This window comes from Myotis myotis, unplaced genomic scaffold (assembly GCF_014108235.1).
Source record: "Myotis myotis isolate mMyoMyo1 unplaced genomic scaffold, mMyoMyo1.p scaffold_m19_p_13, whole genome shotgun sequence".
Taxonomy (NCBI): domain Eukaryota; kingdom Metazoa; phylum Chordata; class Mammalia; order Chiroptera; family Vespertilionidae; genus Myotis; species Myotis myotis.
In genome coordinates this window covers 50892886-50915662 of record NW_023416317.1, presented here as the reverse complement: position 1 = coordinate 50915662, position 22777 = coordinate 50892886, and the positions used below count along the sequence as shown (strand labels likewise).

General features: G+C 59.7%; 1 protein-coding gene across 3 annotated transcripts; it reads right to left on the bottom strand.

The window, feature by feature from the left end:
- Positions 1 to 1094: 1094 nt before the first annotated feature.
- Positions 1095 to 21975, bottom strand: ACVR2B (activin A receptor type 2B). 3 transcript variants are annotated; one of them, XM_036333184.1, is made up of 11 exons: positions 21686 to 21975; positions 7965 to 8172; positions 7486 to 7595; positions 7180 to 7331; positions 6958 to 7101; positions 6310 to 6453; positions 5804 to 5952; positions 4192 to 4306; positions 3269 to 3407; positions 3046 to 3176; positions 1096 to 1716 (listed from the first exon to the last, which is right to left on the bottom strand). In XM_036333184.1, the coding sequence occupies exons 1-11, from the start codon at positions 21735 to 21737 to the stop codon at positions 1522 to 1524; spliced, it is 1539 nt and encodes a 512-aa protein (XP_036189077.1). In that variant the 5' UTR covers positions 21738 to 21975; the 3' UTR covers positions 1096 to 1521. The 3 variants fall into 3 exon arrangements, with proteins under 3 accessions (XP_036189076.1, XP_036189077.1, XP_036189078.1); XM_036333185.1 differs by having other exon boundaries at positions 7180 to 7307; XM_036333183.1 differs by having other exon boundaries at positions 1095 to 1716; positions 6958 to 7331.
- Between the last annotated feature and the right edge of the window lie 802 nt (positions 21976 to 22777).

Sequence of the window (22777 nt, the reverse complement as noted above, 5' to 3'; positions counted from 1 at the left end):
CAAGACAACACAACTAATAAAATATATAATAAAACGTACACAAGTAGAAAATTCTGAGGTATTTCTGGTTTGAGGTGGTCTGTGGTCGTGAAGTTTTCTTTTTCAATTTAAACCTCGGAAGCCACATAGCAAAGCGTGCGTGTGTGTGTGTGTGTGTTTCATGTTTGTTTTTTGATTCTGCAAGTCTCATAAATTAAAAAAAGAAGTCAAATGCTGAAACAGCAGCGTTAGGAACCTCCGCGGACCAGAGCCAGGTGGTGGCGTCAGAGAGAACGGGTTGGGGATATGCACCGCGTGAAGGGTCTGGACAAAGCGCATCCACGAGCCACACGGAGGGGACAGTCCCGGCCCCACTCGGGGTGGCGCCGGCGCCCCAACCTCAGGGTCTCCGGAGGGGCAGGCCTCAGCGGGCTCCGGCCCATGCCTCTGGCCCTGGCCGTGAGGGCGCGCCCTGCGGGCATTTCCCTGAACTGCTCCAGGAGGAAGCGAAGTGTTCCCGCTTCTCCTCCTTGCAGGACATTTACAGCATCACGCCTCACGGAGAGTGTCCGCACTGAGCCGTGACTCCCGCCTACCTACCCGGAAAACACGGGCAGAAAGGAGCGTCCTGTCTGAGGCCCAAGTCCAAGCGGGTGGAAAGAACCTGGCCAGGGCCCGCGACGGGCCAGCTGCGCCCGCCGCCAGACTTCCTCCAAATCCCGCCCTGGGCGGTCATGCCCGGCCCCCGCGCGGCCCTTGCCCTCACTCCTGGTTACCTGAGAAGTAGCCTCACGGCAGAGGGTGCTGCTGCGGATGTGTCGTGTCCAGTGTAGCTTGTTCCAGACCGTCCCCCACCGCACTGCCCCCTCCAACTCGCCCGCCCACCCTCCTCCTCCTCCTCCTCCTCCTCCTCCTCCTCCTCCTCCTCCTCCCAGCTTGGCCTCGGTCAGGACGACACCCGTTAATCCGTGAAAGACACATCTGCTGTTCTTAAACTCGCTGTCTAAAAAGGAGAAAAAACACACTGGGAGGGAGGGAGGGAGGGAGGGAGGGAGGGGGAGGGAGGGAGGGAGGGAGGGGGGACTCCTCTGGAGGAAGGTGTGTTCTGATGTAACAGTCTTCAAAGGTTCCTCTCCGAAGAGTTTGCAGCATTAAGTTTCCTAAGACTCCCAGGAGATGGGGTCTTGGTGTCACAGGTGCTGAGACGACGAACACAGAGAAGGCGGGAGAAGCGAACCCCGGGGACGGGGTGGCCGAGGCTCCGGGCTCGGCGCTGGCTCCGCACTCACGGCTCAGCACCTCGGCGCGGCCGGCGCGGCCGCTGTTGGCGATACAGTAGAGCAATGTGCTGGTAGAACTGATCCGATCCCAAAAATAACATTAATAATAATAATTATAATAATTATAATAAAAAGTCAAGGTAAAATAGCAGCTGCATTTTATGTGTTTGTTGGTGGTGTGGGACTTGCGGAACAAAACACTTCTTTTCTTTCCTTTCCTCTTCAGATCCGTCGAGTCTGGAGAGCCTCTCGCGTCCTGGGCTTAGATGCTCGACTCCTTAGGGGGCAGGTCCACGTTGGTGACGGAGGTCACCAGGGAGACCAGACAGTCCGAGGTAGTGCCATTGACCGACCTCCGGATCAGGGACACCCGCTCCTCCACGCAGCCCGCGGACAGGCGAGCCTCCGCGTCGTGGTCCCAGCACTCCTCGATGGTCACACAGAGCTGGGCCAGGCCCTGCACCACGGGGGTGGGGGAGAGGGAAACAGCCCCGTCAGCGCCCCGCGGGAGGACACGCCTGGGGGACAGCCAGCTTGGTGATGCTGCCCAGGGTCAGGCAGAGCCCACGGGTATCCCAACCCCAGAAGCTGCCCATCAGCAGAAGGCACCATCCTGAGCCCACGGCCTCCCGCACAGGAAGGTCCCCTGAACCTCAATGTAGGAAGCGGGGGAACCAGGACCCTCCTGGGGCAGACACAGTGACGTTCAGACAAAATCTTACAGGAAGCACAAGTCATGCAAGGGCCCAAAAAGCGGTGGTCACAGTGGAGACCAGAGGGCACTGTCCCACCCCACGCCCCGCAGCCCCTGGGGCCGCTCCCCGAGTTCGAGGACGTGGTGGCATGACACCCTATGCAGGACCCAACTGGGCGGAGCTGGGAAAGGCAGACTATGGACAGAATGCCCACATCCAGGAGCTCTCTGGCCTGCTTGGCCACACCGCGGCCTCACTGGACCTTGGACTCCTCGCCAAGGACCGGGACCGGCTGCCCCAGCACCTCCGCCTTGGGAGACTGAGAAAGTCTGAGGCAGAGGCAGGCTCCGGCCCAGCCTCCCATCTTCCCCACTTGCAGCCCTGGGTTCCAGGGAGCAGCGTGGCAGCTGAACGTGGCCTGGGCAGCTTGACCCCGGATGGTGTGGGTGGTACAGTGCTAGCCCCAGTGATCCCAAGCCTGTCCTTTTTCTGAATTAACCCTGGAGTGAGCAGGGGGATGGGGCTCAATGGAGCTGAAGGCAAGTATCCTGCCAAGAGAGGAGATGGTTGACACAGCTGGAGTCTTTGTGCCCAGAGTGGAGGAGCCCAGATGCCACGCTGCTCAGCCCATGCCCAGAAAATGATGACGGCAGAAAACAGAGAATATTTAACCAGAGCAAACCCATACTCAATGCTTATACAATGCAGGTGTCCTGCCAAGAGATTTCTAATGATAACTCATTAAATCTATTACTACCCTGGGGAGACAGAGGCTCAGAGAAATAAAGCCATTGGCCCGAAGTCGCCCAGCCACTCATGGGCAAATCCAGGACTCAAACCCAGCTGGGCAGGCTCAGGGCCATCAGGCTCCACGGCACAGCTGACCCACACAGGGCAACCTGGGTTCTGCCCCAGCAAACCAGAGCCGCCTCCCTGCAGAGCACGGAACCTAACGCTCCCTGGCGGGAGGGGAAAGGCACTGAGTGGCCTCTGGCCTGGCAGGTGGAAGAGGGGGGCTGTCCTGCCTGAGGCGTCCTCTCTCTCTGCCCCATGCCCCTCTGATCTCGGGTTCCTGCCACCCAGGCCCTCACCGGATGCTTCAGCCAGTGATCCTTAATGGCGGGCCGCATCTTCTTGTGCACGACCACCTCCTGCAGCTCCTCCAGCGAGGGGTGCTGGCCGATCTCTTCCTCAAAGGGCAGCATGTACTCGTCCACCGGTCCTGGGGGTGAGAACGAGCCGGGCGGGTCACCCCAGCCCCGCTGCTCCCCACCCACCCACCCACCCACAGGATGCTGGGGCCGGCGGACTCACCGTCGGCGGCCTTGCAGCGGGAGACGAGCTCCCACAGCACCAGCCCCATGGCATACATGTCGATGCGCAGGAAGGCGTCTCGCTGGAAGTTGATGGCCCCCTCGAGCACCTCGGGGGCCATGTACCGCCGCGTGCCCACCTACACAGGACGGGGAGGGCCAACAGTCACAGCCACGCTCGATGCGCTCACAACCGGACAGGGAGCTACATCCCTTGTGCACCGGATGGGCCACGGCGGCAGAATTCAGAGCAGGCGCCGACAGTGACGGCCAGGCACGGAGCACCACATTCCCGAGAGGGTCACGAAAGGTCCCGGTGTAACCTGTTCCGCAGCGATCGCTTAACACGTCACACACCCGAGACGGCAGCAAGCTAACCTGGGACTGCCGCCTCGACCCCGTCAACACCGCGGGCCACACAGATGTGTTTCACTGAGATTAACACCAAAAACAAAAGGGGGAGGACGATACTTAAAAATATGAACAGGGGGGAAAAAGAAAGCACCTGATTTCTCTAGAACCAAAGTGTGTGTGTGTGTGTGTGTATAAATAAACAAACAGGGACTGTTTTAGAATGATTTAATTTTTTACTTATTTGTTCTACGTTGTTGGGTTGGGGTTTTTAGTTTATTTATTTCTGTGTTATCTTGCTTAATAATTATAACTAAAAAGAAAAAGGGAGAGTAAAACCGAGGCGACAAGGACAAGCGGCCAAAACCCCCACCAGGAATCCTCGGCGCGTCCCAGCTGCCGGGCCCGGCTCCCTCGCCGCCGCCCAGGCCATGCTCTCCCTGGCGGTGCATGAGCCCTGTTCTCGCGGGTCTGGGGGCGCTCTGGGCTCACGCAGCCACCCTGGCTCCTGCGCCTTGCCAGCTGAGCACCACAAGGGCAATGCCACCCCCTCTGGCACCCCGAGTCCGTTACCTGCCCGTGGGTGTCCCCGGGAGGTTTCCCCGGCTCAAACCGGACAGCCAGGCCGAAGTCGGCCAGCACGGCCGTGAGGTCGTTCTTCAGCAGGACATTCTTGCTTTTAAAGTCCCTGGGGAGACAAGTGGGCTGAGATGAAGACGAGCACCCGGTCCAGCCTACCTGTTCCTGGGCTCCCGTCCTGGCTCTCAAGGCTCCAGAGCCGGTGCCCTGCCCTACAGCCGCCAGAGACCCCGGAGCAGGCCGCCCCCCTGGCTGGGAGCAGGGTCAGCACCAGGGCGGAGTTCCACGAAGCTGCAGGCGGGCGGTTTTAGGACACCCCCCCCGCTACGCTGGCACGAGCATCCATAACTGCACTTCCCCCGGAGCTGTCAGAGCGACACCTGCCCTCAGTGGCCGGGCCAACTCCATCCCAGTCCCGTGTCAGAGGTCAGGCCTGCATTCGCAGGGAGTTGAGGGCGGCACCCTGACCTGGATTCGTGTTTCCTGAGAAGGGTCTATAGTGTTTAGGATGTGAGTGAGCACAGACGCTGAGCTTGCCTGGGCTGCCGTTCAGGCCCGAGGGGCCCACGCCCGCCACGGAGGCAGGCGCGGAGCAGGGTGCTGCTGTGCGCGCTCAGCCCACCTGGCACAAGCAGCTACTTCTGGTCCTCAGTCTCCCCAGTGCCTGTCTCTGCCTTGGTGTGAGGACTACATGCTCGGGGACGCCCCTGGCACACTTACTAGGCACTACTGTTAGGTTGAACCATATGGAAGAGTCGACATTCAACCGTTTTGACCTACAAAAATGGCAATTTCATACAGTCAACCTTTTATGACATCACTGTTAGTACCATTAGGGGCCCTCGCATTCCCCTCCCTCATAGCCACAGAACCGCACTAAACTAGATACGGCTAAGCTACTCGGCTTCTCTGTACTGCTGCTCCCTCCTCTGTGAGCCGGGGCGGAGAAAAGCCACCTCCCGGCGGCACAGCGGGTAAAACGGGCGGGTACTTCTAAGTGTTTGGGGCACTGGCTGCCAGGCACCCCACTAAGATGAGGAGCAAACACAGCGGCTCCCAGAGGGTCCCTGAGACTGTTTCGGGGGATCTGCAAGGACAAAACTATGCTCACAGCCATCTATTATTTGGCTTTCTTAAGCTCATTCTCTCAAGAGTAGTTTCCCAGAGACCACGTACATGTGATGTCATCACTCTGACAGCTGGTGGGATGTGGGTGCTTTAATACAGCAAACATCAACAGACATAAGCCACATACACAGAAGTGTTTTCACAGTACAGACTGGAACCAAAAACACAACTTCTGAGCCAGCTCTCCATAGTGGAGTGGGCATTTCCTCATGTGGCCACTGGAGGGCACCGGGAAACCGGCTTGGAGGCCAGGCCAGGCCCGGAACAGGGGTGGCCAGCAGGCAGCAGCAGCGGCGGCAGCAGGTGGGCCCTGGTCTTTGCGCCCAGTCACTTCTGACACACCACAGAGTAGCCAGGCGTGTTTCTGAAGTTGAGGACACACACAACGCCCCCTCCCACCCCAGGCCCTGTTCTCGCCCTCCAACCTTCTCTGCAGCCCCAGGCCGAGCCCAGGAGGGTCCACTGCTAACCCAGGTACCTGTGGGCGATAGACGGCTTGTGGCCCTCTCCACGGCACCAGGGCACGTCCTCGTGCAGGTACGACAGGCCTCTGGACATGGTCTCTGCCACGTGACACAGTTCGTTCCACGTGATGATGTTCCCCTTGAGGTAATCCGTGAGGGAGCCCTAGAGGAGACACACAGAACATGGGGACAGGTGCTGGGGACAGGGCAGGACCAGCCCAGCCTGGGAGGCTGTCTCAGGGGCCTGACGGCTGGGGTCGCCCCCTGGGGGGCTGAAGTTGATACAGAAGATATATGAGGCCAGTAAGGGGGGGGGGGGGGCGTGGTCAGAGGTTTTAGTTATGAAGCCACTACTCTCATTCATAAGAATGTACCCCAGAGTTAGGGCTTCTTATTGTAGGCACTCGTGTCCGTACCTATGGCAGGGTCCCTCCCTGTGGAAGGCCGGCAGGGGAGGGGCCGCGGTCGAGCTCACCCAGCCTGGGCGTCCACCTCCGCGGGCCGCGGCTCATCAGCTCACCTTGTCGTGGAAGGCCGTGATGAGCCACAGCTCCACCTCCAGGTTGGAGCCGCGCTTCTCGGCCGCGATGAACTGCAGCAGGTTCTCGTGCTTCATGCCGGGCGTGCTGAAGATCTCCCGCTCGCTCTGCCACGACTGCTTGTCCTGAGGCAGGGACACGGCTGAACCCCCCTGCAGCCACCGCCCTCACCCCGTTCCCCACGCCCCCAGCCTCAGCACCTGGAAGGGAGGCAGGCAGAGACCCGCACCGAGCCGGGCCCGGGAGCAGAGGCCAGGCGTGATCCCCGAGGTCACTAAGGCTCAGCGCCTGATTCACAAGCGGGCGCACTGAGGTCCAGAGAGGGGAGCGGGTGGCCCCGTATCACCCCACACACGAGAGACACGGCTGGGCCCGGCTTTGCTAAGGGTCTCAGGACACTGCTTGGGGAGCCTGGTGTCCAGGAGCTCTAAGCAGATCCTGATGTCGAAAACAAAGCCCTGAGAACCAGAGTGGCTCTGCAGAGCCCTACCTAGCCGCACAGTGAATGTCACCGCGCCCAAGGGGGCCCACGTCTCTCTCGCCCCACCGACAAGGGGCCTGCACTGCCGGGGACAGGAGAGCTCAGGCCACAGCACAGCCGGACGGCCTGGAGCCCCTCCAATGCTCACCTGGAGTGGAAAGATCTTGACAGCCACGAAGTCGTTCATGAGCTGTGCCTTCCACACACAGCCAAAGCGCCCCCGAGCCTTGATCTCCAGCAGCTGCAGTGGCTTGAGGCCCACCAGAGGGGATGGGGGTGGAGGTCCAGGGTCCTGGGGGAGATCAGGGCTTAAAGCGTCTGTCCTGGCCTCGCCACCTCGACCCTGCCCTGCCCGGAGCCCGCGCCTCACCTCGTGGATGTCCACGTGGCCGTAGGGGGCTTTGCGGTGCCGGTACATCCAGAAGGCCAGCAGGACGATGAGGGAGAGGCCCCCGATGGGCAGCAGTGAGTAGGCCAGCACCGTGAGCAGGGTGGGGGCTGTCGGGGGTGGCTCGTACGTGACTGGGGGACACACGGAGCCCTACGTCACACAGCCCGCCCACCCCTGCACCTCTAGGGCCAGAGAGGCCTGCAGCCACGCCCCACCCAACTCCGGAGCCGAGCGCTCCTCCCGGGCCAAGGAGCGGCCCGAGCCTGCTTCTCCCTCGGCCCTCACCTTCCGGGCCCCCCGCCTCGGGCAGGTGGGTGAAGCGCTCGTTGCAGAAGTTGCCTTCACAGCAGCAGAAGTACACCTGGGGGTTCTCCTCGGTGGCCACACACTCCTGCCTGGGGGCACAGTTTCCCACACACCCCTCAGCGGAGGCCCAGCCAAACCCCACCCCACCGACAGAGAGCCTCACGGGGAACCCCAGGGGGACAGTGTACACCCACCTCCCGGCAAGTGGGACCGAGAGTCTGGGAGGGGCAGCAAGGTGGACAGTCACTCAGAGCTCCTCAGGGCCAGGACCCTGCAGCACCCCGCGTGTCCCAGCTCTCGAGAGCCCCTGTCCTTCCCCCCCCCACCCCCCCGCCCGGCCCTAAATGCCAGGCGCAGTCTCACACACCCTGAGACCCGTGCGGTCAGCGGGCAGGGTGCCGGCAGGCGGCTCTGGCGAGGCTGAGAGGGGGTGGCCGGGGAGGGGAGCTGCAGGGTACCTGTCGTAGCAGTTGAAGTCGTCCAGCCAGCAGCCCTTCTTGACGAGCTCGATGGTGCCCGAGCTGTTGCGCCAGGAGGCGTAGCAGTGCAGCCGCTTGTCCTGCTCGCCCTCGCAGCGCTCCAGGCCGCTCTGGTTGGTGCGCTCCAGCTCCCAGTTGGCGTTGTAGTAGATGCACTCCCGCGTCTCGGCCTCGCTGCGCCCGGAACCTGCGTGGCACCCCGAGGGAGACCTGCTGAGCACTCCACCCGCCTCGGCTCCCTGTCCTGGACCCAGGCCACCCTGAGGGAGGCTGGGGGTGGGTGCCAAGCCCCACGCCACCCACCCATTCGACACCAATTCGTTTAATGTGCCAGCCAGCACCCGCCTCCACCATCCCATTCCCTCCTGCAACGGCCCCCTGGCCCAATCAAGAGGGAGGCGGCCACACACCTAACAACACAGCTCGGAGAAACAGACACCCAGACTGACGGCCAGATGCAACAAAGGGGGCTCCGCCGAAGCCTGAGGCTCCTGGGTGGGGGCTGCTCCCCTACAGCAGCAATGACTAGAGGGGCCCTCAAAGCCTCGTGCACATCAGCAGCACTGCGTGTGCAGGCGGGGTTTGGGGGTTCAGCCCAGACCTATCCAACTGGAACTGGGGCAAATCCAAGTTTTCGATCACCCCTGTCTCAGCTGACCCTGTTATAGACCTCAGCCCCGGCTGCTGCTGTCTCTGCCTCAAGCCACGCTCACCACAGTCCCCCAGGGAGACACTGCTGGTGTATCCCCCACAGCCCCCTGCCCACCCGCTCCTGCGCCCCCTGCTCAAGTGCCATCCAGGCCGAAACTTTGATCCTCAATTGCTCCTTCAAACGTGGCCTGGAACTCACCAAATCCAACCTTCTCACCCATCCCCTCCAAACAACCCCAGTCCCAGCCCCCAGATCTGCCCCACTGCCCCACCCCCCACAGCCCTGTGACAGGAAGGAGGAGGAGAGGCCAAAGGAGGCTGGCTCCCAGGTCTAACCACCCCCCGGCAATGTCTAGGCTGAAATGCTCCCAGGCCTCGGGTTGGGAGTGCCCTGCCATCGTCTTTAAGAGGTACCCTTAAACCTCAGCCCTTACAACCTCACTGCCTAACACCGGCACCAAGCTCCCTCCTAGCCTCTCCACCTTCCTACTGCCAGCTGGTGACCTGCCACCACCCCTGCTGGACTCCCCTACAGCCCCAGGAAGGCGGGAGGAGCGGTCCATGGCACCCCCTGCCTCACCATTACTCAGCCTGAAAGGCTGGCTGGAACAGCAACAGAAGACCTCACCCTAACCCCCGGTGAGGGGGGGGGCGGGGGGGGCACAAACGCCCCGAATCCATGGGGCCTAGACTCAGACACAAGAAAGAAGAGTGGGTTCCTGACTCCCAGGCAGCTGGGACCCAGCCTGGTCCACAGGGCCCACAAAGGGGCTCTGCAGGGTGCACACTGGTGCCCCGCCAGCCAGGCCCTGCGTCCAGCTGAAGGGACCTAAGGTCCGAGAGGAGAACTTGAGGGAGCAGGGTGGGCGGAGGACCACAGGCTGAGGGAGCACACCAGGACCAGGACCCAGGTTGGCTTCCACAATGCATACAGACCCTTACCCACCAGTTACAGCATCTGGGCGCCCGGCTATGCAAAGCCCCCGCCCCCCCCCAGTCCAGAGGGCACGGGGCCTCCTCCCCCAGCCTGGGGGCCCACTGCACTCCCAGCAGCAATTCCGTAGGGGTCCCCAGGGACTGAGACTCATGAGGAGACAGGGAAGCTGGGCACTGCCCACCTGCTCCTCACCGCAGCCACCACACGACCAGGCCTTGACCATGCTGGGCTCCTGGGCTGAGTGCAAGCGACCACCTCTGGCTGCAACATGCTCCCCACTCTCCCCTTTACATTTCAGCTCGTCCCTCTCCCTGGAGACCAGGTCAACGCTGCTGCCACAGGCCTTCATGCTTCCTCCAAAATCCAGCTCATCACCCTGGACTGCTGTTAAGGGAGTATTTCAGACATTCAAAGAGAGCAAAAATGATGTCACCAAAGCTAATCCCCAGGAGGAAGTCACATCATGAAAGCTCATAGAAGAAGTAGAATATTAGAATGTGCTCGACAACTGCTTTTTAAATGTCAGGCTTCCCCGGCGAGACTGCAAAGTTGATGTAGGCAGAAGCCTTGGCTGTCTTGAGTGCTAGGACCAGTTCTGGACACGAGAGATGGATGGATAGAAGGACCAAGGAACGGACAGAAAGACATAGTTAGTTCCTGGCTAGGGCAGGGTTTCCAAGGGAGGGGACAACAGAAGGGGTGGCCTGCTGCCCAAACTCTCGAGTCCTCTGAGGAGTTTCCATCTCCACTCTGACAACAAGCAACAAGCCCCCTGTGCAAGGCTAGGAGCCAGAACAAGGGAGGCCCACAGATACCGAGAGTGGTCCAGCCCCTCTCCCAGGCCCCGGATCGGGCGGGGACCCCCAATGGCCACTACCGTGGGCAGGACCCAAGCGCACAGGGCTGGGAACTCCAAATCTCAAGCCCCAGGGGAGGACACACAGATGTGGGATGCCACCAAACCCCCCTCTGACCAGACCCTCCTACACGTGGCCAAAAAATGCAACCATGAGCTGTCAGTCTTCGGTCAATTCCTGGCTCTGATGCTTCTGAGCAGTATGACCCTGGGCAAGTTACCAAGCCACCCAGCTCCTGCTCGTGAAAAGGGGGTACTAACGGCACATACTTCTAGCTCGGCTCCAAGAGATGAGTTCGTGCACTTTCAGAGTGGTCAGGACAGTGCCCGGCACGGGCGTGTTAGCTGGCATATTAGAGCCATACCCGCCCCTGCTGCCCAGGACAACCCCTCACAACATGAGCCCCCCAGGGCCCCCAGCCCACCAAGCGGGAAGTGTGCACACCCACGCCTGCAAGAGCTTGGCATTCAGAGCCCAAGGGGGACCTGATGGCAGACCCAGGCCCCTCCCACACCACGCCCAGGCTCTGCTGCCAGCTGGAGACCCAGGGGCCTCCCCCTGCCTCCCTCCTCCCTGGCAAGCTCTGCTTCTGCACACACTCAGCTATTTATAGCCTCTGGCAACACTCCAACCACAAGGCCGCCTCTGCTTTTAATAGGCACAGCCCCCACTCGCGGAGCCAGGGCACCCATGCACAGGAGGCTCCCGACCTCCAGCTCACCCACCCATCCTGCAGGAGAGGAAGCTGTGCTCCCGGGACTGGGGCGCCTGTGGTGCCCCCTGATACTTGCTGGCCCCGACGGGAGGCACATGCTCCCCACGCACCCGGGTGAGGAAGGGGCTCACTGTATCCCTGAGCTACAGCCAACCCAACCGCTGGCCTCCAAAGGAACCAGGTATACAAGTGGCACTGTCCCCATGGGTAGCCCCTATGTTCCCAGGGGCCTACACACTGGTGAAAGAAGCCCCCACGCTCACCAAGCCCTAGTCCAGGCAGGCGGGGACACACCACTCCCGGACACACAGCACCTCCAAAAAACACAAGCAAACAAACCACCAGAACACACGCAGATCCCACTCTGAACAGCCTGCAGGGGAGCAAGACCTCAGTGGACCAGCTCTGACAGGCGAGGAAAAGTGCTGGGAGGTCTGTGTCCCCAGTCCAGGAGGCCTTGGCTGCACCCACTATGCGCAGGGGAGAAACGGGAGAAATCCTACCAGGATCCCGCTGTGAAGGACTCAAAGGGCACTGGGGACAGGGAAGAATGAAGGACAGATGGAGAAGGGAGGGGCGATCAAGACAGAGCCTTGGTGGGAAGGTTTGAAGCTGAAGTGGTCATGTGCCCCCTGGGGTTCTATGAACTCCAGGCTTGGGGTGTGTCCAGCCAGCTGACGCCTCCCCGAGGAACTGTGGACCCCAGCCGGCCCCGCTGCACTCTACCCTTGGCTCCTGGAGGCCCCCCAGAGAGCAGGGTCCCAGCCCCACCCACGCAGGTGAGAAAGGATGGACCCAGCACCAAGGTGGGACCCAGCCCTGTGCGCTTGGGGACCCATCAGCCAAGGTGCACCCTCCCAGAAGCCACCATGCCTGAGAGGTGGCCAAAAAGGACTCAGGCAGCCCATGGTCTCCTCACTGTCCAGCTCCAGGTCTGCCCAGACAGGACAGGCAGCTGACCCCCGACAGACAGTGGCCAGGCTGCCTTTCCGGGGGGCTCCTGCCTTAGGCTCCCTGCCCTGCCCCGTCGGAAGGCAGCCCTGCAGTTTGCTGGTGCCCGGAGGAGCCACCCAGTGCCTGTGTTCATGACTCCACTACTTCAATCCACACAGTGGCATCGCCACCATCTTCCCCACGACCCAGGTAAAGATGTGCATGTTAAGTCCATTGGGAGCTCATCCAGGTCTGCTTCAACCGCAAAGTGCCTGCTGACTATTTATTTAAAACTAGAGGCCCGGGGCACATTTGTGCACTGGGGGTTGGGGAGTCCCTCAGCCTGGCCTGCACCCTCTCACAGTCTGGGACCCCTCGGGGGATGTTTACCTGCCGGCTTAGGCCCGATCCCTAGGGCCCTAAGCCGGCAGTCAGACATCCCTCTTGCAGTCTGGGACCCCTCCCTCCTTACCACCCGCCTGCAGCAGAGGCAGGAGTGGCTCCCACCACTGGGCAGCAAACACCAGCTGTGAGCTCGGCTTCTGGCTGAGCGGCGCTCCCCCTGTGGGAACACACTGACCACCAGGGGGCAGCTCCTGCGTTGAGCGTCTGCCCCCTGGTGGTCAGTGCATGTCATAGTAACCAGTCATTCCGCCATTTGGTCAATTTGCATATTAGGGTTTTATTATATAGCAGGGGTCCTCAAACTTTTTAAACAGGGGGCCAGTTCATGTCCCTCAGACCGTTGAAGGGCTGGACTATAATTTTAAAAAAAAAACTATGAACAAATTCCTATGCACACTGCACATATCTTATTTTGAAGTGAAAAAACAAAATGGGAACAAATACAATATTTGTATTTGCATGTGGCCCGCGGGCCGTAGTCTGAGGACCCCTGTTATATAGGATGACCAGCTAGTCATTATATGTGCAAAATTGTTTGTGGAAATAATCTGAAGCCTAGAATGATGTTATATTCCTTGAATGATGCTATATGTGCTTCTGGAAAGCAGCTAAGGGCACCTAAATTCTAAAACATCTTAATCTAACTTCAGAGTTTGTCTTCTTTTGGCTCCCTCTCACCCCTATGTCTTTGCAGTGTGAACCCAGAAGAAGGTATAGTGAGCACTATACCCACTCTCTGTTCATAACTCTAATTCCTGTCTTCTTAGCCCCACAAGGCTATCAAATGCAATTCTCAGCCTCTCAGTTGCCCACAGGAAGGACTGAATACAGACTCAAATGTCAAAGACACCACCCCGGGCCTCTCTTCCCACAGACCCTGGCCTGCGAGGTCTTGGCCAGCTTCTTAGCTCTGCAATGCTTTCAACCAGAGACGTCTGCTGAATCGGACCAGCTTTTCCAGATGCCTTCAGAAAGCTGTTTCTGACTGTCAGAGAGGAAGTCTCCATGTTTGCCTTTACCCAGCTTTTAGACATATCTTCAGGATCACATTATACCCAGAGAGATAGATCTACACACACGGACAGAGATCACCAGTACAGATAAGACTGCCCATGGAAAGTGTTAAGAACACAGACCCTAGGGCAGAGTCATGAAAAATGCAATTTCCATTCCAAACTGCAACTCAAGAAGAAAAGAGAATTCACTTTCAACCAACTTTACTATTTCAGACTGTTATGTACACCCCTGCCCCCTCAAAACTCATAGGTTAAATCCCAAACCTCCAATGTAACATATTGGGAGGTAGGCCTTTAAGGAATCAATTAAGTCAAATGAGGTCACAAGGGTGGGGCTGTAATACAACAGAACTGGTGCCCTTATAAGCGGAAGGGGCACCAGGAGTGTATGTAGGCAGAGAAAAGGCCATGTGAGAGGACAACAAGACGGCCGCTACCTGCACGCCAAGGAGAAAGGCCTCATCAGAAACCAACCCTGCCAGCACCTAGGTTTTGGGCGTCCAGCCTCCAGGACTGTGAGAAAATAAATGTTCTGTTTCGGCCGTCCTAGCAGACTGACACACAGACAGTGCGCACCACCTGGACAGCGTGGGAAAGCTTTCTGCCTAGAAACAGTACCTCACATCCGGTGTCACCTACACCCACAAGCAGGGCCTGACCAGTGGGCTCACACCGGAATCGCAGTACAACTCGTGAAACGGCAGACACCATGCTGAAGGAGGAGGCTGGGAAAGCAAGCGCTTTGAAGAGCAAGTCATCGCAAATCGTCTTCCCTACTTCTTCCGTCAAGCCGAGGCAGAAGGCTGTGCAAGGGAACAAGGCAGACACTCTCCGCCAGGAAATGAAGGCTCACCAGGGCCCCTTCTTTCATGAGCAACTTCTCAGGAGACTAAACTAATTCTCCTACAGGTTTCTCCCACACCCCCTTCCACGGTGATCACCACATGTGAACGCCGGATCTTCACCGGGGTCACCACTAATGCCCTATGACCCACAACTCCTCAGCAACCTTTAGCAAGCGGCTCCGTCTCTCTGGCGGCTGGAAGCAGCACGGAGCCCAGCGAGTGAGCACACACAGACACACACAAGCAAACCCAGATCCTGCTAGTCCACTGCCCCCGACCTTCCATCCTCTCGTTCCCCAGGCTCCGTCAGCACAGCCACCAGCAGACTCAGACACAGGGACCAGCACCCCTGGCTCTCCGGAGACACTAGCCAGTGGAAGGGAACACGCCCCTGTCCAGGCATCCTTCACGCAGTGGGCTATTTCCTACCTCTGTGATCTAGTTTCTGCAGGGGAGGGTGCTCACAGGTCACTGACTGCAGAGGGACACCTGCACCTCACCCCACTGCCACCACCTGGGTAGCCTCGGGGAAAAAACAGCACAGAGCCATTTCTCAGCACTTATTAAGATTTTAAATATGCATGTCCTACCACCCAGAAATTCTTCCTCTTGTCCTCTACCCTCGAGAAACAACCTGCATAAATTGTACACAATCAGAAAGTCCATCAGTGAGAGACAAGATAAAATGGAGTCTATACGGCCAAACTTTGAAATTTCATACAAAGTCTTAGAAAGACCGAGGTAGATCCGTATGTATTAAAACGATTGCCAAAATGTATCTCTGAGTTTAAAAAGCCATGATGTGCAACAACACAGATGCAAGTCACAGACATGATAAGCAAAAGATGAACACAAAACAGTTCATTCTGCACGATTCCACCCATACAAAGAACAAAACAGGTAAAACTAACTTATGCTGTTAGAACAGTAGTTACCCTTAGGGGTGAGGGATGGAGAGTGGAATGCAGCCAGGGGGCTTGGTCGGGGACGAGGCTGGTAAATTTCTGATTCTTGACTTGGACACTCACTACATAGATGTGTTCCGTTTGTGAAAAATGCACGAAGCTGTCACCTATGACAATTACACTTATATATGTATTTTACAGTTCAAGTAGATGTTTTAAAAAGGTAACAGCATGTTAGGTTAAAGAACCACCCTCTCTATTTCTCTAAGCACATGTGCAGCTCTAGGTGCACAAGTAAGATGTCTAGAAGAATGTACAACAACCTGAGATGGCTCACTTCTGGAGGGAGACTTAGCTGGGAGAACCTAGTTTTATCTGTAACAACTAAATTCTTGCCATTAAATGTAAGTCTATTATTTGGAAAACAAAAATTAACAAAACTTACAATGGGAAGAGAAGTCATGGCCCAAGTGACCTCTACTCCTCCAAGCGACGCCCCAGGGTAGCTAACCAGGAGAGGTGTGGGCGAGAGGTCGGGGTGCACTTTTCACTGTAGGGAAGACAGGACTGCATTGCTCTGGCTTCCTTCTCCCCCCGCAAGTGACGCTCCAGGACCCACTCTCAGGTGGAGGGTTCAGAGGAGGACCCACACCAGGTGTGAAATCAAAACAATTCATCTAACTTCCCTGCTGCTCTATTCTCTAAGCCGGGAGCAGATGAAGGCTGATGCCCTGCATCTTCGGGGCACAGAGAAGCTGGGCCTCCTTATGAGACCTGGGCCACAGGGCTCCCCTCTAACTCACACTCCGAAGAAGCCAGCAGTTCCCAGTCTGCCTGGTTTGTGATGAGAACGTCAAAACTTGGTGAGAAGAAAATTCCCAAAAAGCACATCAAATAAGGGTTTCTCCGCCCCGGGCTACCAGTCCGGGGCTCTGAGAACTCCTGCATGCTCTGAATCAGTGGGCGGGGGCAGAGGAAGAGGGCTGTCAATGACACTCGGACAGGTAAAGGCACTGCCCTCATACCTGAAAACAACGCGCACCACCATACAAGCCAGAAGGAAAAATCACCCCAGCATCAATGCTCAGAGTCAGCTTCCCAGTCAGCCTCCTGCTTTCATTGGTTCAGGTCTAGGAGGCAAACAGGGCCCCTCCCGCTCCTGAGACGGACAGACAACAGCTGGTCTGATCACATCTCCTGCAATGCTCGGCCACAAAACCCGGGAAGCAGCCTCCTGCATCCCCCAGCCAAGGGCTTGGGTTTCCAACCAGCCTTCCTTTTCCTTCCCCAGAACTAATTTTAGCCTCCTTGGTTGTCAGAGTAGAACCGAAATAGTGGGGCAGAGGAACGTATGCAAACAAGAGCAGGAGCTCACCTCACAAAACATCTCCTCTCGGGCCCAGAAACTGGCCTGAGAGAAGACCCACTGTGCAGCAAGCCAGGCCCCCAGAGCAGGGCCCTTGGGAGGAGGGACACACACCTGCCAGCGGAGCAGGCTTCTCCCAGGACCAGCTCCCAGCGGTCACGTGCGCATGAATGGAAACACCCGGGTCGGGTCAGGCTGCCAGCCCCTGAGAGAGTCTGGAAAAGGCACTTACAGGTGCAGAGCAAGGCTGCAAAAAGCAGGGCAAAGCAAGTGGCTCAAGGTGAGAAGCATGATATTGATCTTGGTTCAGGGAGAGGCATGGATGACCCCCAACAGTACCAGCCTGAATCATCAGTTGATTTCAAGCACCCACCATTGTCTCAAACGAAGACATCACTGAGAAACTTAAAAAGCAAAGACTCAGAAGGCAGGAGCATCTCCTCTCTGCCACCCCCACCCCACACTCCGGAAGTGGCACCACCAGGACCTCAAGGAGCAAGCACCACGCAGGCTGGGATGCCCTGTGAGTCTGGTAGACAAAGACAAACCAAAAAGGAGGCCCTACACCGGGGGGGGGGGGGGGGGGGGGCAGAGGGGTGTCTATTCTGGAACAAAGAATTGGTGATGAGAGTGAGAGGGAAGAAATAGAAGATAAAAAATTCTGAGAAGGCAACCAGGTTCCTTTGGAAACACAGCAAAAGAGATGGAACTAGGAAGTCCACCCCTTCCCACCCCAGGGATGCGGAGCACCTGGCAACTGACGCTGCTTCCACCACCGGCGGATCCCAGTCCCAGTCCCTGAGCAGCTCCCAGTGCAGCGAGCTGTATCTCGCTGAGATCACAGCAGAGCCCCCAGAAAACCCTTCCGAGCAGACCCAGGAGCAGGGCGGGGAGGAGTGGGAAGCACACAGGGGCTGCCAAGCCCAACCAGCAGGCGCCCCCAACCCCTGGGGTCAGGGCAGCTCTATCCACACCTCCCGGGTCCACAGGAGGAAGCCTGGCCCTGCCCTCCAACTCCCTGAGGCCAGGGTAGAGACCTGTACCCATACCTTTAGGGAGAGGCTGACCCCTGGCCCTGGCGTCCCCAGGCTCGGAGCTCCAGGCCCACAGCCGCTGCGGCTCATCGGGGCGCCACGCAGCTGGCCCGCTCAGGGGAAAGGGCATGCCAGCGGCAGGCTACAGCCCCCGGCGCTCCTCTGGGCCCACGCACACAGCCTCCGCTCCGGCGGCTCCCAGGCCCCAGCGACAGGCCCTTCCTGACATTCTGCGCGTGTGGGAGGGAGAGGCACGAGTGCAAACCTCAAGGCGACCGTCAGAGGCCGGTGGGCGGGTGCGGGCGGGCAGGCTGCCCGGCCACCCACAACCACCGCCTCCCTGAAACCTGAACCACTTGTGGGAAAACTCAAGGACGCCAGGATTCTCTTCGGTGGCCAGCGGTACTCCAGAACCACATCTCCAACCAAACTCTCCCCCGCTGAGCAGGTTTAGCGAGGAGGCACGGATCTCCTAGCCTGAATCCGATGGGGTGGAGCCGGGGGAGGCATCAGCCATGAACCCCATCTCCCAAAACTGTCTCTTTAAAAGCATGAGGACATTCTAGATCAGCGATTCTCAGCCTGAGGTGGTTTTGCACCCCCTCTGCCCAGGCTTTTGGCCATGCCTGGAGACGGTTTCAGCTGCCACGATTAGAAGTGCTACTAGCAGTTACTGGTAGAGGCCAGGGTGCTGCTAAACATCCTACAATGCACAAGAGAGCACCCCCTCCCCATACACACCAAAGAGTCATCAGCTTCAAATGTCAACAGTGTCAAGGCTGAGAAGCCCTGTTCTAGAATGAGGCCCACCCAGCCAGGACCTGCCTGAGGGCTGTCTATCCAGTGCCATTGGCGTAGGTGTTCCCCAGACCGACAGGTCCCAGGCTATGGTAACAGGCTAGAAACTGCAAGTGGATCCTAACTCCCATCTGAGGTCCCGTGGTTCCCACTTGCACTACCCTGAGCTCCCAGGCAGGGAGCTAAATGTATTGGCACTCAGGGGAGGGCTTCCCAGAAGAGGAGGAAGAGGAAGAGGAAGAGGAAGAGGAGGAGGAGGAGGAGGAGGAGGAGGAGGAGGAGGAGGAGGAGGAGGAGGAGGAGGAGGAGGAGGAAGGGGAAGGCCAGGGCTGGAATTTGAACATTGGGCAGAGTCTGAACAAAAAGCAGAGATCCAGTGGCCAGAACAGGGTAAATCGAAGCAGCAAGGTGGGGACGTGCCCAGTATCCCCCAAGGACAGCACGGAACTGGTATAGTGGGTATGTGCAGGGCAGCCAGGACTTCACAGAATTCAACCCAGGGAGCCCAAGTTTCCCGGCATCGGTGCAAAACAGCGAGTTGCATGTATGTTTCAGTGCATGTGTACACACCTACATACACATTTGAATTTTCCTAGGGAAAGGGTCTACACCTCCTCCATCAGATTCCCAGAGGAGCACATGATACAAAGGACCACGGTGTAGCACGGGGCCCTCTTCATGGGTGTCCCTGAAAAGGAATTCCTTAGGTGAGATGCCAGGGGAAGTCCAGTGCTAACTGGGGATCTCCATGCCCAGAAAGACCCCGAAGGTATTACACCAGAGACCAGGGAGTTCCAGGTCTTGTTTGCACCCAGATGTAGGGCCTGGGCAGATGGGCACTCTAATTGCTGAGACGGGTGCCCCCTCCTCCCAAAGGACACCCTTCCCTGTGGAGGGCGCTCAAGGCCTGTGGCTCTGTGGTCTGTGCTCTTGACAGCTACCAATGCCCTGGGCCCGAGCATCACTTCACACACACACACACACACACACACACACACACACACACACACACTTCTCTCCCCAGGAAATGGACATGTTTGGGTCAGAGAGTGGCCGAACTGAGGGCAGACTAGGGCAGTCGAGGCCTGCACTTCCTGACAGCACAGACAGGAGTCAGATTCCCTTCCAGCCAGCGGCTCCTGACATTCCACTCAGAACACTCTCCACCTGGTCCCACGGGCCCTGGTCTGGCCCAGGTACAGTACGGACAGAGGCAGACGCCGGGAGCTCCTGTGGCATTCCCCTGGGCATGGGGCAGCTCTCCCCACGGTCCTCAAAGGTCAGGACAGTGGCCACCAGAGGGCAGACAGGACGGGTAGGTGTGACCCCCACCTTCCTCCCAGGGCAGGAACACAGGTGGTTGTTTTTCCGTCTAACTCCAGCTGCCCCACCTTGCAGGGCGCTGCCCACGCCAGGTGGGAGACCCAGAGGGAAGAGGAGGGAAATACAGTGTTGGGTGGGGGAGGACAGGACCCACCCTGCCCTACCTAACCTGTGAGGAGGGTGAGGACCGGTGAGACCACCGTGAGACCACCGTGAGACAATTTAGGAGACAGATCCCAGGGATGTCCAGGAAGATTCTAGAGCCAGACAGGTGAGCTGTGCGTGCCTATTGAGTCGGCTGGCTGCCACCCTCCCCTCTACAGGCCAAAACCTTCCTTTTCTTGGGAAAAAGCATCTCAGAGCAGCACTTAAAAGGGATCAGGGGCAGAAAGGGGGACACATTCAACACCACCACTTTGCTTCTACCACACAGGAAACTGCTCCAAGAGAGCCATGAGACTCCCTTTAAGAGCGCCCTGGCCCTCACCAGTTTGGCTCAGTGGATAGAGCGTCGGCCTGCGGACTGAAAGGTCCCAGGTTCGATTCCGGTCAAGGGCATGTACCTTGGTTGCGGGCACATCCCCAGTGGGAGGTGTGCAGGAGGCAGCTGATCGATGTTTCTCTCTCATCGATGTTTCTAACTCTCTATCCCTCTCCCTTCCTTTCTGTAAAAAAATCAATAAAATATATTTTTTTTAAAAAGAGTGCCCGGGTACCAATGAGGTCTCTATCCTCTGGTCTACACCCAGGCTACGCAGCACCGAGCCCCGCAAAGAGAACTTGCTTGCTTTGAAGTAGACAGCTACTTCAAGCAACATCGCCACAAGAGACTGACAGAGGGAGGGCGGGCGGGATGGGGGATCCCGTGTCCCCACCCCCGCAGCCGCGCGGGGTTCCCAGCCCCGCCCCTGCACGACCGGCCCCGCCCTCCGCGGGTTTCCCAGACTCCGCGCTGCGGCCACCTCGGCGGCGAGGGGCCCGCGCTGCATGCGTAATGGGGGCTGGGAACAAAGGCGCGCGGGGCCCGGCGCCCCGACAGCGGCCCATCAGCCGCCCGACGGCCCGAGCTTCCCCCTGGAGCTTCAGTGCACGGCTCCTCCAGCTTTCCAGGGCGACCCTGAGCCAACCCGAACGCGGGGCCGATCCCTGCGCGCACACCCCGCTCGGGCGGGCCCCAGCAGCGCTAAAGGAGGGGACCCGGTGCTCGGGCCGTAAGGGACAAATCGCTTCCCCAACAGAACCCGCACACTCTCAACCACGCGCGCGCAAGTCAAACTAGCCGCGCGGGCCATCCACCCCCGCCACGTGCTTCCTCGAGGCCAGAAGGAACGGAGACCTGTTGGTTTTCCTTCGCGCCCCACCTCCCCACCCCTCCCCGGCGCCCACAACAAAGCGGTCCCGCGGGGTGGCTGCACCTCGCGCAGGTGGGAGCCGGTGCCAGAGGCCCGCCATGCGCGGAACCCGAGACTCTGGTGGGATGGGGTGCAGAGGACTCCGAGCTGCGCACAGCAACCCCTTCGCTACGCCTGGTGGCTGCGAGGGTCGCGTAGCGCTTCCCACAGCCGCTGCTGCACCCACAACCCCGCCACCCCCGGATCAGATCTGCCCGCCCCGCTTGGCGCCCTTCCCACACTCCGGTTTTCCTCTCCCGGGGTTCCCTGCGCCCGCGTCGCCGAACCCCGACCCTGGGACTCCGGGTCCCGGCCCCCACCGTGGGGTCGCCTGCGCGAACCGCCGCACAGATAACACGGTCCCCCAACATCAGCTAGCGGGGCGCGCGCCCCGAGTCCCCGCCCGGGGAGGTGCGAGCTGGTGCAGGTGGCGCGGAGGAGGCCGCGGCCCGCCCTTTGTGGGTACACACCGCGCGCCGGCCCGCGCGCCCTCCCCGCGCCCCCCACGCCGCGCCCGCTCTTACCCGCGCACAGCGATCCCCAGAGGAGGGCGAGGGCCGCCCAGGGCGCCGTCATGTTCCGCGGCGCCGCCCCGCGGACACCCGGAGCCCACGGGCAGGGCCGCGCGGCGCTCCCAGGGCGCACGGGGCCCGGCGGCGGCCGCGCTCTCCTTCCCGCTCCCTCCTGTGGGCTCGTTCCCCGCGCGCTTCCTACGCCTTCGTCCCGGGCAGCGTGAGGGCTCCGAGAGCCGGGCGGCGGGGCCGGGCTCAGGGCCGCTGCGGGCGGCACAGGCTGCGGCCCGGACTCCGGGGCGACGCGGGGGCCGGGGGACGGCGGCGGGGCGCGGGCCGGGGGGCGCCGGGCTCGGGCATGGCGTGGCGGGGCTGGGCCCGGGCCCCGGGCGCAGGGGCCGAGTCCGGAGGGGCCATGGACGGGGGGAGGGGCGGGGGGAGGGGAGCTGAACCGCGTCCAAAATGGCTCCTGAGCCGCGGCCGCGGAGACCAGCCAGCGGGGAAACCCGGATGTTGGATACAAAGAGGCGGCGAGCTGGGCGGGGAGGGGGAGGGGAGGCGGGTCCTCCGGCCGCGTGGTCCGCGCCCCCCTTGGGGGCGGGGCCCAGAGAAACAACAACAAAGAGGCCCCGCCCCCAGCCCGCGCGCTCCCGGGGGCGGCGCGGGAACCCCGGGACCCGAGCGCCGGGCGGGGCGCGCGTGCAGAGGTGACGCGGTTGGACCCTGGACCGCTTGGCCCCGGAGCCACGGAACCTCGTGGCCACCGCACGTGGAATTCTTGCTCCGCGCGCTGGAGCCCAGGCTCCCGAGCGCACGCTGCCCGGGGACCCGGAATGGGGGGGGAAGCCCCGAACTCTAGCCTGGCTTCCCCTCCGGGCCTGGTTACCCCCCTGAATTAGGAGAGGCACAGTGAACCATTGGAGAGTCGTGCGAACTAATCAGCAGAATAAGGCTGTCTTCTTTGAAATGAGTGGGCACCCACGTCTGCACCCCAGGTCCCCCCGCCACCACCATCACCCCCCCACACGCACATACACACACACACACACACACACACACACACACACACACAAAGGCACAGCTGGGGGATCCTGGAGCTGGACC